Raw genomic sequence first — 13847 nt, 5'->3', positions numbered from 1 at the left:
CTGTATGATGAGCAGCCGCTCATCATTCCCGGGGGTTCATCACAAGAAACGACCGGTATCAGCTACAGTGATGTCAGCGCAGATCCACAATCAGCTCGATGTATCAACGCTGATGACTGATGATCTTCCCATGGGTCCCGCCGCCACCAACGCCAGATAGGGCAGCGTCTACAACCGCAGACAATGTATAGAAGGCTGATCAACACATCCCTTAGGGGACCGACTACCTACGCGACGCTACATTAAATCAGCAGACTTTCTCTGCCGAGGATTGTTCCGTTGACAGTACAGGGACTCTCCGATGATCAACCGATCATCATCTTCAACTAGGGACCAGTAAGTTCATCCTAGAACAAAAAAATTCATCAGTACACAGACTGAAGATTGGTAATACAGTACAAGAGAGGTACTCTTGTCAGAATTCTCCTAGCTGGATCTTCAGACGGAATCCAGGACGGGATTCACATAGATTGATATATCTACATTAGAAGATTCATGGCCTTTATAGAGATCTTCACCTTCGTGACATAGATCTGCAGACATTCTCAATGCGGATTCAACAGCAGCCTTGGGCTTAGATAAATACATAATCGATCAACCGCCAAAAATTTACAAGTTCAGCCTCTACAACACGATGCTTCATTGATGTATGCAGTCTACAAGCTGACAATGAAAGTTCATTTGAGCCTATGTATAAGGACGACGGCATTATCTTCAAGACTGAAGAAGACAGCCTACCCAGCATCAATATTATGCGGCGAAATATTTCTTCGCCGAAATATTCGCAGCGCTTACCATTTAACCCTCGACACGCCGTCACTTTCGTGTAACTTGACGGACAAGACCGATTGATCAGATATCAACGGCGGCACTAGATTCTCCAAGGATCTTTTCCTGCTACACCCGGTGACATCACAGCGGCGGCTAGCCTACAGAATCAAAATGCTTTGTTTTGGCATGCAGAGATCGAACGTAGTTCACAGATCAAGACATGGGTTACAAGTGGTACAACATGTCCGAAAGTGAGCAATGCCCCTCCATTACAGTCCAGTTAGACTGGACCCATTGATTTGGCTGCTTTCATGGGGTTAGAGACCTCCCCTGTCATCATTGAAGGCGAGTAGCTGCAATAGGCGATTTCTACATAGAGTTCGTCAACGATGGCAGTCACAGAGTCGGCCATCACTTCAACCCTTACAGACACGTAACGGTGTCAAGAGCGTGAGGATATAGACACAAGTTTTTGTATCTCAAGCACTACTCTCCCGCTTTTTTATGGCGGAAATCTGTTATTTTTCTCGTGATGTCAGCACAGGACATGACATGCAAAGAGAAGGAGCCCACTACTGGTCTTCATGAATGTACAACCGGATCCGGACAGCTTATAACCCATATCTATATATGGTGAACTCCGCGTCGAGGAAGGGTTGCAGTCACCACTAATTAGTGGAGTCGCAGTACAAGGGCATCTCTATGGGGCATCTCTCCTAGAGTGGGAGCACACCTTGACAGCAATATGTCAGCTGTGATATGGACCATAGCAGAGACGATCTGCACTTCCACAGGCTGGAAATGAAAGCAGCAATAAGCACGCCATACTCCAGCGGATCAGCTTTTTATAAAATGCTCATCTAACGGTATACAGAGTCACCTCCACAGTGACAGTCTACATTCACAGAAGGATCAACAAGTTGGCGAACCTTCTGGACCTCTGCTTTCAGTTGATCAGCATAACAGTCAACCTGACTGTCCACAGCAGAATATGCCACATTCCAAGTAACATTAGTCTCACCAATACCAGATTTACGGACAGAGGCAAAGGACATGCGAAGCATCTCCTGCCTAGGACTAAAACACTTACGTGTTTCTTCACCAGCTCTAATACCTAGGGTATTGCAGAAATCAGTCAGGCGAGAGACCCACAACTAATTGGGGCACGCCGTTTGACCAGCGAGAATATGATTCCTATTCTCATACAAGACCTAGGACTGCCTCTACTGAAACTACCAGAGTGTACGAATCTACTAGTACATCCTCACACAAAGCAGGCGCACGGCACCCGGAGGTGTTCCGGCTACACGTGTGGACTATATCAAGCATGCTTGAACAAAGAGAGGATATTTCGCCAGAGCAGCGAAAGCAATCACACTAGCTTTACGCAAGTCTTCACAACTTGTCTGACGACAAGTAGTGATGTTTTGTGACAAAAGATACGTTTCGAGGATCGGTTTCACAGCCATGAAAGTGACACATCCTCAAGTGGCGGACTACCTTTGTCACCTAGACAAAGGAAGCGGAAAAAGGGTCAACACTCTCAACATACCTAGCGGCATGGAGATCAGTTATCGTCATGAGGACGAGTGCAACTGACAAAAGTACCAGAGTTACTGGCCTTACTACGCCCTTTTAATTGGAGGACCAACATCAGAGATTTAAAGCTCCGATGTGGGACCTCAACGTTGTTCTACGACATCTCACTAGTGACATTTACGAACCATTACAGAGAACATCATTCGAGTTCTTGATGCAGAAGGTGCTGTTCCTGATAACCTTAGTAACAGCAGCAAGGATGTCGGAAATACATGCTCTGGATTTGAGAGAACACGATTTGATGCAAATCAAAATATCGTGCATATGGGACTGAGATGGGACCTTATTGCCAAGAATCAACTGACAGGTCAACCAGACAGACAATTCCATGTCCCAGCACTTTCCTCCATACTCGGACTTAATGATACTCTTGACTTATCATTATGCCCAGTGAGAACTCTCAAAGTTTATTTAGAACAATCAAAAGCGTGGCTTGGCGAAAATTCAAGCAATTATTCATCCCTCTCTACAGCGACACAGACTGAAGTCTCGCGAGAGACTAACGATATCTATATGGATCAGAACTGTCATACTACGAGCCTACAAGGCTGCAGGACTCGAACCTCCAAGAGCATCTAACCCTCACGAAATTAGAGCACTGGCTTCTACACTCGCTCTACATGGAAATTGCTCGCTGAATACGATCATGGAGGGCTGTTTCTGGAAATCGGACATGGTGTTTGCTAACCACTACCTGAGATATCGCCACTGAGGACGTCTCAGGCATTCACCATTTCGGTCCTTTGGTCCTCGCACAGCAGTTGACAGTTCCTCGTAGACGGTGAGACGTAGTCTCACTAATTTATATCAGTAATTATCAAGCTTACAACTCTACGGAGTTTTGCTTTAGTTATCAGGAGAGAGTGAGGCATGTGGGCCACGGTTGCGCCGTCTTTCCCGCCAGTCGAAGCAAAGAGGGGCAACTCTTGATGAGTAGTGATTAGTGATTTTACGTATGTTTCAATGGAAGGGAGCTTCAATAGGGAGATACAAGTGTTCCACTATGTTCGCAAGAAGAAGAAGACAAGCAAAAGAGCATGAGTCAGGATAAGTATAAAATATCAATTTTATTCAGAAAATTACATATCTTTGAACTGTTTGTTGGTTTCACCAAAATTGTAAAATATTTGGCTTTTGACCCACATTGAGCCGATATACTGTGATGTAGTACAACTCTTGTTCAATGCTGTTCAAGAACAACTTTGGGTGTGTTGCTAAACAACAAACAAAAGCTCCTATCAGCATAGCCAATACAATTATAACAATGATGGAGAATCTCTGACAACAGTGTTCCCAAACGCCACTGCATGATGTAGAAAGGTAGGCTTCAAAATCAAAGGTGCAAGTCAAGGTCATTTACTGTAATGTTCAAATCCATTGTGATACTTTATCAGAAGAGCATATGACCCCATCCATACACCCGTCAAGGTGTACTTCTCCTCACAGGAAGGGGTGGTAGGGTAGCCTAGTGGTTCATGCGTTCGCTCATCACACTGAAGGCCTGGGTTCGATTCCCATTACTGGTGTCCCCTGTCGTGTTTGCTTGAATATTGCTAAATGGAGCGTAAAACCTAACTCACTCACTCACTCACTCTCCTCACAGGTATGGTGAAGGAAGGAAGCCCAGCACACAGTCCAATGGATCTGCATCTTCTGACATGATACCGTCAAATGAAGGATCACCGGTGTCCTCACCTAGGAAGGGTGAGTCTTTGTTACCGACAGGATATAAACTGTTCACTGATTTGGGTCACATCTGAACCTTAGGATTTGTATGTATTTGTATGTTTACAAATTGATAATGTTAACGCTTTGTGATGTTCTCATATTTCTAATGTGTTGCCATCACTTTAATATGAAGCCAACCCTTTTACCTACTGAAAGAGATGTGTGATGTCATATTGTTCAAAAGGCTATTAGGATTATATTGTTGTGGAAACAGTGACATGAATGTGTTTTTACCCCAGACAAGAATCGAGGCCCTGTAAAGGCATGGGGTCATTCTGTCGGCATTGGAAGCGACACTGATAGTGCCAGTGGAAGTAGCAGCAACAAGTCACATGACTCATCACCTAGCAACAGTCCACATGCCAATATGAGGAGGCAACTGGTAGCCAGTCAGTCATTGGATGAATTAGCTGAAGAGGAACCAGAAAAATATGCGAATGGTTTGTATAAACTGAAATTGCTTTCAACCTGGTGATGATATATATTAATAATTAGCACCAGAAGAGCTCATGTAATATGTGTCATACATGCATAGTTTAGTTGTGGTTCTCATCTGGATAACACAAATTAAGCTGTTAGTCCCTCATGAAAGATGGGCGAAAGATCATTGTCCAATTACATGGATATCTAATACTGGGATCAAAAGTCACATGACAAACTAGGCAGCCTCCAGTTGATTTCAGAATGTAGATGTCATTGAAGCAAATCAGTTTAAATGTGAAAATACAAGTTGAAAAAATAATACAATTCATGAGAGGCTTCAGATGCTAAACATGGTTTCTATATTAAAATAAAGTTGATATTGAAGTTAAATAACATACTTCATTTGAGCAAAGTTTCTGGTAATGTTCTTGGGTACTGAGGATGTTAATGAGTCTGTGATTATTTTGTTGTAGGCGATGAACAGCGCCGGAATCTCATTAAAAGAATCATGTCAGCCAGTGAAGATTTGGTAGGTGTTTCATTACAGAGAAAATCTCAGAATGAAATACGACAAAAAATTGGGGTTGAAATATGCTTGACGTGTTTGGTTTTCTTGACATGTTTGGTTTTCTTGACGTGTATGGCATAAATGTTGTGATTAATTTTCAGAAATGAATTATAAAGAGGAACTTATTGTTCCTATGCTATCACATGACCTGATGTTATTCAACTCTGGATCAGTTACTCAGCCTAATGGTGAAAGGATTGATTTGCCAGACCAAAGGCCGGGAAATCCCGTTCTTGGTGTCCACACCAAGATATTGTGATATTGCTAGGACATAAAACTGTCAGTTTAGTTTAACTGCTGTAACTTAATGTGTTTTTAAGAATAATCTTTGTTCTCAGCCAAACAGAGGACGGCGGCACACCACATTTGGAGTGGACTTCCAGGAGCAAGTGAACCAGTTTAAGATGGAAGTCCCACCCATTGTCTCCATGTGTCTGTCCGAGGTAGAGCTGCGTGGTCTCACCATCAAGGTAGGTTCAACAAGAGGAAAATGTCAGTTTACACATTTTTATTGCATTGGCTCCATTTAAGAAGAATCTCTGTTAGTTATTGAAGTCTCAATATATGCATTTCTCTACCCAGGGAATGTACAGAGTGTCTGGTGTGAAGAGTAAAGTCGAGAACTTGTGCAATAGGTTTGACATTGATCCTGATTCCGTCGACCTCTCCGAACAACACCCTAATGTCATCTCCAATGTGTTGAAACTCTACTTACGACAGGTATGCTTTAGACTCTTTGTCTGTGAGGATCCTGTTGTATCTACTAATTCAAATGTGTGAACAAAGTAGCAGTATTATATTTTAGCAACTGGTCCAAAGCCAAGTTAGGTAGAGTTTCTACTGAAAGTTAGACTGATAGACATACTGGGCTTCATCAGCAGAACTTCAAAAGATTTGTCTTCCTATCGATCCTCCACCACCCATGATTATATATATGACTGCTTGGTAACATGTCAGTGACCTGTGTTTATTTTTAGTCAGTTGATGGAATGTAGCCATGTATTAGTGACCCAAATATTGACTGATGTTGAGGTAATGTGTAGACAGGATGACCATACATCCTTGGCACATGTTGCATTAAACTTGAGTCACTTTGCTATGAGAATACTTTATTTACATTAAATCCCTTCTTGTCAAGGAAGCCCTCAACCCACCAATACAACATAATGATATGCAGCAGATAATCAATCAAGTAGAGCATGGTAATTGATGATTACAATTCAATTACAAAACAAATGAGAGTTATCTCCCTTAGACTTGTGACAACAGGCTCACATGATGTAATGTTAGTGATCATTAGTGAGAAAAATCTGATGTTTTCCACATGCTTGGACCATGACTTGAATGGTTGTTTGAAACAGTGACCTGACTGCAACACAGCTGTATATAGTCACAGTTGATGGGAGATGGTAGTGTAGGCAAACTCTTGAAGTATGATGATGTGGGTTAGTTTTCTCAGATGTTTTGTGCACCGACTGGAATAGTATGATAAACAACAAATTTCAGTTATCTGCATGAGACTCGCGCCTTTATTTAGTGAACAATATGGCCTTTTGTCACATTTCCAAGTAAATTAGAATAAATGCAAATGAGTGTTTGGGCATGAATTTCAGTGTTATTGCTTATGACATCTAAATTCTTTCATTCCGTCTAAGGAGTGCATATATGTTGTGCTATCATGAAAATCCTCCCAGTTTTATTTCAATGTCAAGTATGTCAACATATTGATGAAATTGGAAAACTTGCAAGGTTGTAGGTTAGCTAATGAGTTCGAGATCATATTATCATAAATCATTCATTCAACTTTTTCATTTTGTAACAGCAATAACCTGTGGTTGAAAAAGTACAGCAAACCTGTTTCATTAAAAGAGAGTTAGTGATGTGGTTTTTCAAGTTAACTTTGGATGATAGACTATGTTTATGTTATCTGAAGGGGGAATGGGTCCCGTATTTGGTACAGAACAGCTAAGAATGTTCTAAAGTCGTGACATAGTCTGCATACATTGCTTTGATTTGTATTTCAGCTCCCAGAGCCTCTGTTGACGTTTCGGTTATATTCAGATTTTATACATGTGGCAAAGGTATGTACAACTGATATGGGGAACTATTTTATACTCAAAAAAAAGAAGAAGAAATCCTTTGCAGTGATACTGCAGCTTCTAAATGCATGGAGACCACAGGTGACTCATTTGTCTGAAGCCTGACAATTACCTGTGAACAGGTGCACCACACAGTCTTGTGAGATAGTGCCTTTGAATCTCACATTCACCCTTTTTACATTCTAGGTTTGCACCATACCTGTAATAAGGGTTTAAATGTGTAACACCTTGTAAAATTTGGACCTTCTTGCACATATTGAGTTCTCCTATGGTGAGAAAACTGGAATACATTTAGTGGCATTAGAAGAAAATCACTCACCAGGAAATTTTAATTACGTATCATCAAGTTATTAGGAAGTAAATGGATGTTGTTTTTACTTGCGAGTGTCACCCTATAGGAGTACGGGGTTAGAAGTGGTGCCCAGCAATCTATACTGATCAGAACAGGTGACTTACGATAGATGCCCAGCAATCTATACTGATCAGAACAGGTGACTTACGATAGATGCCCAGCAATCTATACTGATCAGAACAGGTGACTTACGATAGATGTACACTTACTGTTAACCTCTGTGTCTGTTTCAGGAACATACATCTGGTGCTATGAGTAACCAGAAGACAATAGAGAAGCTGTCCTATCTGGTTCAGATGCTGCCTCCTTCCAATTTTAAAACATGTGCTGTTCTCATGCATCATCTACAAAGGTAAACAATCAGAGATGAATATTTACCACAGAATATTGTAGATTTGGTTATGTCTCTTGGTGATGCATTCTATTTCAATATAAACATAAGTGGTACAGTTCCCACGACCGGCGGGTAATGTGCAATATTTCTGGATAAAAACAGTTTCTCATCTCTTCCTTGGTGGAATTGGGTAGCCTAGTGGTTGAATCATTTGCTCATCACACTAATGGAAAGGGTTTGATTCCCAACATGAATGAAATAAGTGAAGCTCATTTGCCATGAATACAGAAAGTAGCCTTTATAAATATTTGCATTACACAAAGTGTTCTTGTTTCTTCTAGGGCGGTGGGGTAGCCTAGTGGTTAAGGCGGTCGCTTGTCACGCCGAAAACCCAGGTTCGATTCCCCACATGGGCACAATGTGTTAAGTCCATTTCTGGTGTCCCCCGCCGTGATATTGCTGGAATATTGCTAAAAGCGGCGTAAAACTAAACTCACCCACTCACTCACTTGTTTCTTCTCCGACAACAATTGATACAGGTTATCAGTATGACACTGATCATCTCTGACATGAACCCAGCCATCAAAGCCATTGCCAGACATTATTTTGCCCTTGTGTTTGTCATTTACATTTGAATATATTTTCAGGGTCGCTGCTCACTCTGACGTGAACCAGATGAGCTCCAGCAACCTTGGAATCGTGTTCGGTCCAACGCTACTCCGACCAGCGTAAGTAACAGCTGACTGCAAGTGATACACTCTGTGTACTGTATATGCTGCTGAGACAATCATAGAAATCCCAGAATACATGGCTAGATTATTATCTACAGCAGAGCAGTGTCAGTGGATAACACTGCGGGAAAATGTTTTTTCTGTGACGTATATTTATGTCGGTAAAAGGAATAGTGATGATGTTGTGATCAAAATAACAAACCCTCACATTTTGCTTTGTATGTGTTTTTTTAAATCTTTTTATCTTCTGAGATGATTTTACTGTCATTATTGGTACCAGATTATCTTAAAGGACCCATGAAGATGTTCAAGGTCTCAAAAATTTCTCTTCAGTAACCTAATCCTGCTTAACCTGCATTGATGTCAGAATCTCTTATGAATACACTTTGTGTCTGGATTTGGCGCATTATAAATGGGACTAATGGATCGAAGATCTGGGTAAAATTTCTCTTCAGGATTGCTAACTAATGATTGACACATGTCATCGTATCCCAATTGCGTAGTTCGATGCTCGTGCTGTTGATCACTTGATTGTCTGATCCAGACTCGATTATTTACAGACCGCCACCATATAGCTGGAATATTGCAGTGTGCTGTGTAAAACTAAACTCACTCACTCATTATTGGTACCTGTTTATCATGGTCCAGAATTTAAGACGTTGATAGCCATCAGCTGTCTTGGTCAAATGTTCTCTATTGTGTTCAAAACTGACAACAAATGAGATTTAACTGTCATCATGTTTTTGTGATTGTGCAGGGAAGGAACTGCCTCTCTAGCATCTCTGGTGGACACACCACACCAAACCCGGGCCATTGAACTACTTATCTCATCAGCACAGGTATCTATAAATAGTTCAGTCAATTAAACACTTCCTGTGCAACCTTGTCATGTCTGTCATGCCTCTGGGGCTGCAGGTCTTCAATACTTTTTGCCAGAAGTAAGACCTGACTAAGGCCCCCAGTAAATATCTGGGTTAGAATGCTTGTCATAAAAGGTCCCTTACAGGATCATGTCGGTGTCCAGGCTTGCTGACCACCTCGTCATTATGCTCATGTCGTTGTGTCCTAGTGGAGGCATAGCATGATGCTCATGATGTCTTTTTCGTCATTATCGGCTCATCCTGACTTGACTGAGCAGTTAGAAATTGTTCAAAAACATGTATGAGCACAAACACTGATAACTCATAATATTACTTGAAATGTCTGAAAATTTGCTTGCCCTTTGAATACCTTTAATGTTAAATAAAGTGGTCACAGGTGGTGGGTTAGTTCAAATTTCAGTCGCTGCTACAATGTGAATTTTCAGGCCTTTTATTCTGATGGCAGTGATCATTAAACCATGTTTGTCATTGGTTAGCCTGGTCAAAAGTACAGAACTCACTCACTCACTCACTCACTCACTTTCCCACTGTATTGAACAAAAAATGCTGAAAGTTTACTGTTTCATTCAAAAGCATTGTGTTTGAAATTAGTAGATTAATTAGTGTGTATATTTATTGTTAAACAGACAATATTTGGTCCTGGAGCTGACTATCAGCTTGTAGGAGGAGAGACACCCGTGGAGGCGCTGCCTGACCCAGCACCCCCAGTAGTTAAACAGACAAAATCAGGTATTTTTCCTTTCAGTGTTCCTCGAGTCCCAGAACTGTGAGGGATGGTTTGGTTGCCTTGTAGACAGTGTTCACACATCATCCCAAACTCTTTGGTGATTTCTCACTTTCATATCTTTGAAGATGTAAAGATATAATACAAAATTTGTAATGAAGTGGAAGAATGTCATATAAAGTTTGAATAAAATCATGAAAATATCCTGATGTCATTATCTCTACCAAAACCACTGCACATGGGTACTATCTGTGAAGCCCATTCTTTATGTCTCCTGCTATGATATGACCATAAGAGTGCTTTAAGAGAACTTAATATCCAGCTCACAGAACTTGGAGGATAATGTATGTGATACATGAGCCTATGTTTGCCATGAAGAGTCTCAGTACTCTGTATTATCAAATGTCTCTGTTTCAGAAATCAAGGAACCTTTGACAGTGTCTGTGCCTTCGGAACCTCCATCAGTGAAACTTCCTTCAAGGTATGAGGAGAATATGTTAGATGAAAAAGTCCCATGCCTTTTGTGCGTTTTGACTATTTGATCTCATGGTCCCCCAAATCTTTGTCTCTGAATGCTCTGATATGAGTTTTGCAGTCATAGAGTCATTATGACCTCTACCAGCTATGCTGGATCATACAAATGTTTTTGACCACATCTTAGCTTTTAAAGGGAGATAGGGGTAGCCTGGTGGTAGTATTTGCTCTTCACACCGAAGACCTGTATATGATTTCCTACATGGGTACAATATGTGAAGCCAGGTTCTTGTGTCCCTGACCATGATATTGCTGGAATATTGCTAAAAGTGACATAAAACCGTATTCATTCACATAATTCTTAAGGGAGACAAGTCCAACTACTGTAATCGTAGTTATTTTCGTGCTTTTAGCATGGGATTAATTTTCGCGCTTTTAGAGCAAAAAGATCGTGCATCAGTAATCATACCAAGCGAAATATTCATGGTGAAGTCATGACAAATACTCAAGTAGGAACAACATGCAATTAAAACAGAGACATGAAATGCAGCCAATCAACGATTTGACCATGTGAACAACACGTGTTCATAAACAACAAACACTACTTTATGATTTCTATGTTAAATTATCGTTAGTCCTAGTATACACTCTTCCTTAATTCGTCCGTTGATCTCGCATATGGGACAGGTGTTGTCATGTTGACACAAGTATAATCCCACCTCCCTCTCTCTGATTGCTTTAGGAAACATGATTCAATTATGGCAGCTAGCTTTGATCATTGCATGTGTATCGGCTGTGAAAACTCTTTGATGGATACTATCACTGAGGTGTTTGAAATGCCAGAAAAAACAACTGCACTAACAGGTCTTTTGTGAACATTCCGCGAAAATTGCACCCTGTGAAAATATATACGATTACAGTATATTCCTCCCTCTCTTTTGATATTTTTCCAGCAGTCAGTCTGTGGATGCGGTAGCCGTGGACAAGATCGTGCAGCCCGCGGAGGAGGTGGATGGGGACCGCTCCAAGGTAATGTGCTCTCTCTGTACACTTCATACCATTGGCAGGAAGGATCACAAACAATCTCAAGCTTGTCGCAAAGTCTGACTGATTCAAGGAAATAGTACCTTGAAATATATTAGCCATTGTCTATAGTGTGTAGTCTTTGGACAATATCTCTCCTCAGTTCCTTCTTTCTGATTTGCTAATATCTACTGATAGCATCAGTTTTGTTGATGAAGTAAACAGAAGAATTCAGACACACCTTGCTTGAGCAGAACAAAAGCCATTTTAAATGTATTCTATTTTGGCTTCTAGATAGAAAAGAAAATTCACTACACCTGATGTTTTCGGACTGAATAAGAGGTCTCTGCCAAAACTAGGTTTTCAAACCTTTTCATATAATTTGTTGAGGCTAAGATTGCTATGATCTTACCTGCCACAGTTTGTTTTGATATTTTTGTCACCAGGCACCTGTCCCACTTCTTTTCTGCAATAATACATCACAGATAGGAATAGATGTTATTCTGTCAAAATTGTATGAAGTATTCCTGTGATTTTATCCTTTATTAACATTTAGATATTTGAAATATTTACCAGTCCTTTTCAAAACTTGCCAGTCTCAATTCTTTTGGCATCAAAAGTGAAATATATGTCTGTTTTCATGTTACCATATTTACAATTAATTTATACTGGTAGATATGAATAACAAATATCCAAACGTTGAGTTCAGAGATTTATTAACATTTACGATATAAAACTCTGATAAACACAACACATTCAGAGGACATGTTAAGATATTTTTTTCACTTGTCCTTTGTGGAGTTAACCTGTCATGGACAGTTGGATGGTTAGTTATTTGCAACTGTTTTACATCATGAGTCATGGGGAAAGAAACTATATTTGTACTTAAGATCCAGTATTTGTTATGATTAACATAATCTGTTTTGAGATAGATTATACATAAATGTGCTGTAGGTTGTGATTCATGCTGTCTTAGTATACATGGTCCCTAGCGTCCAGCAACTAAATGATAGGAGGGATTCTGAAATATTGTTGACATTCATTACTATGGTAATGGATATGTATTTTATTATATTTTCTTTTTATATTTTTTTTATTTTTGTAATTTAAATTTTATTTCTGAATCCCTGTTACAGTCAAGTTTGTGATTCATGCAGTCTTAGTATACATGGTCCCTAGCGTCCAGCAACTAAATGATAGGAGGGATTCTTTTATTTTTCCTTATCCTGACTCATGCTCTTTGCTTGTCTTCTTCTTCTTAAGTAACATAGTGGAACACTTGTATCTCCTTATTTGAAGCTCCCTTCAAAAATAAAATCACTAATTGGTACTTCACCACGAAGTTGCTCCCCTTTGTCCCCTGGCGGAAAAGGTGTCGCCACCCTCTGGCCATGTGCTTCACTCTCCTTCTTCGCCCAGTGAGCAGGATGAGAGAGCTTTGTGTCTCCTTACACACATATCCTTTGATAATCTCTTAGTTTTACCTCCTCATAGGTTACTATAGAGGTATAGCTAGTATCCTTTACTATTTGTATTGATTAATTATCGTATTTCTACTGTTTATTCACGGTATTCGCGGATTGTTCAGCTAGCTTTACGCTCATGAAAATCTGTAATGATTTGTAGATTACGCTTTTCTGCCTCCGATCCACATGTAATATGCCCTAGTTGTTCTACTGCGCAGCGCTTAATTCACGCTTGCAGTTACTGCATTAATTTATCTCATTCTGCATTTAATAAATATCATCTTTATGCCTTAAGACGCGGCTGCAGATAGATCACGCAAAACAAGGGCAAAACATGGCAGAGAGTCCAGATATTCCTTCCAGTCAGCTGCTAGCGATCGAATTCTCTCCCGCCTGGTGTTCTGCTAGAGACCCCGCGGCAGAGGAACGTGGGACGCAGTCCGCTACATTCGAAGAAACGACCGCCTCCCCAGACATCCCTGGCCATTGCAGACTAAGTCTAAGAGGGCCTCATCGCCGCCTCAACGCAGATTGAGGACACTCCAGGGCAGCGCAGACTTCCAAAGGGAAATTCCACGAAGACAGCAAGAACTTTCAGCCGGAGATCGCTCCAGCAGCAGAGTTGGGCCTCTACGATGATCAGCCGATAATCATCCCCTACTTTACGGCAGAAG

At 40.7% G+C, this 13847-nt stretch overlaps 1 protein-coding gene across 6 annotated transcripts in view; it reads left to right on the top strand.

The window, feature by feature from the left end:
* LOC124255693 (rho GTPase-activating protein 29-like) overlaps positions 1-13847 on the top strand; it is a 68956-nt gene that overhangs the window by 34550 nt on the left and 20559 nt on the right. For 4 of the 6 annotated variants that reach the window (XM_046689589.1, XM_046689586.1, XM_046689590.1 and 1 more), the window contains exons 17-28: positions 3974-4074; positions 4338-4538; positions 4995-5050; positions 5428-5559; positions 5672-5809; positions 7114-7170; positions 7774-7892; positions 8522-8602; positions 9363-9444; positions 10113-10215; positions 10628-10691; positions 11638-11713. In XM_046689589.1, coding sequence (XP_046545545.1) covers positions 3974-4074; positions 4338-4538; positions 4995-5050; positions 5428-5559; positions 5672-5809; positions 7114-7170; positions 7774-7892; positions 8522-8602; positions 9363-9444; positions 10113-10215; positions 10628-10691; positions 11638-11713 — 1210 coding nt within the window. The remainder of the gene's footprint in view (positions 1-3973; positions 4075-4337; positions 4539-4994; positions 5051-5427; positions 5560-5671; positions 5810-7113; positions 7171-7773; positions 7893-8521; positions 8603-9362; positions 9445-10112; positions 10216-10627; positions 10692-11637; positions 11714-13847) is intronic. The other 2 variants (XM_046689588.1, XM_046689592.1) reach the window with 1 other exon arrangement.

Source organism: Haliotis rubra, unplaced genomic scaffold (genome assembly GCF_003918875.1).
Source record: "Haliotis rubra isolate DU_JTF1 unplaced genomic scaffold, ASM391887v1 Scf606, whole genome shotgun sequence".
NCBI classification, from domain to species: Eukaryota; Metazoa; Mollusca; class Gastropoda; order Lepetellida; family Haliotidae; genus Haliotis; species Haliotis rubra.
This window is presented reverse-complemented; position numbering and strand designations above follow the sequence as displayed.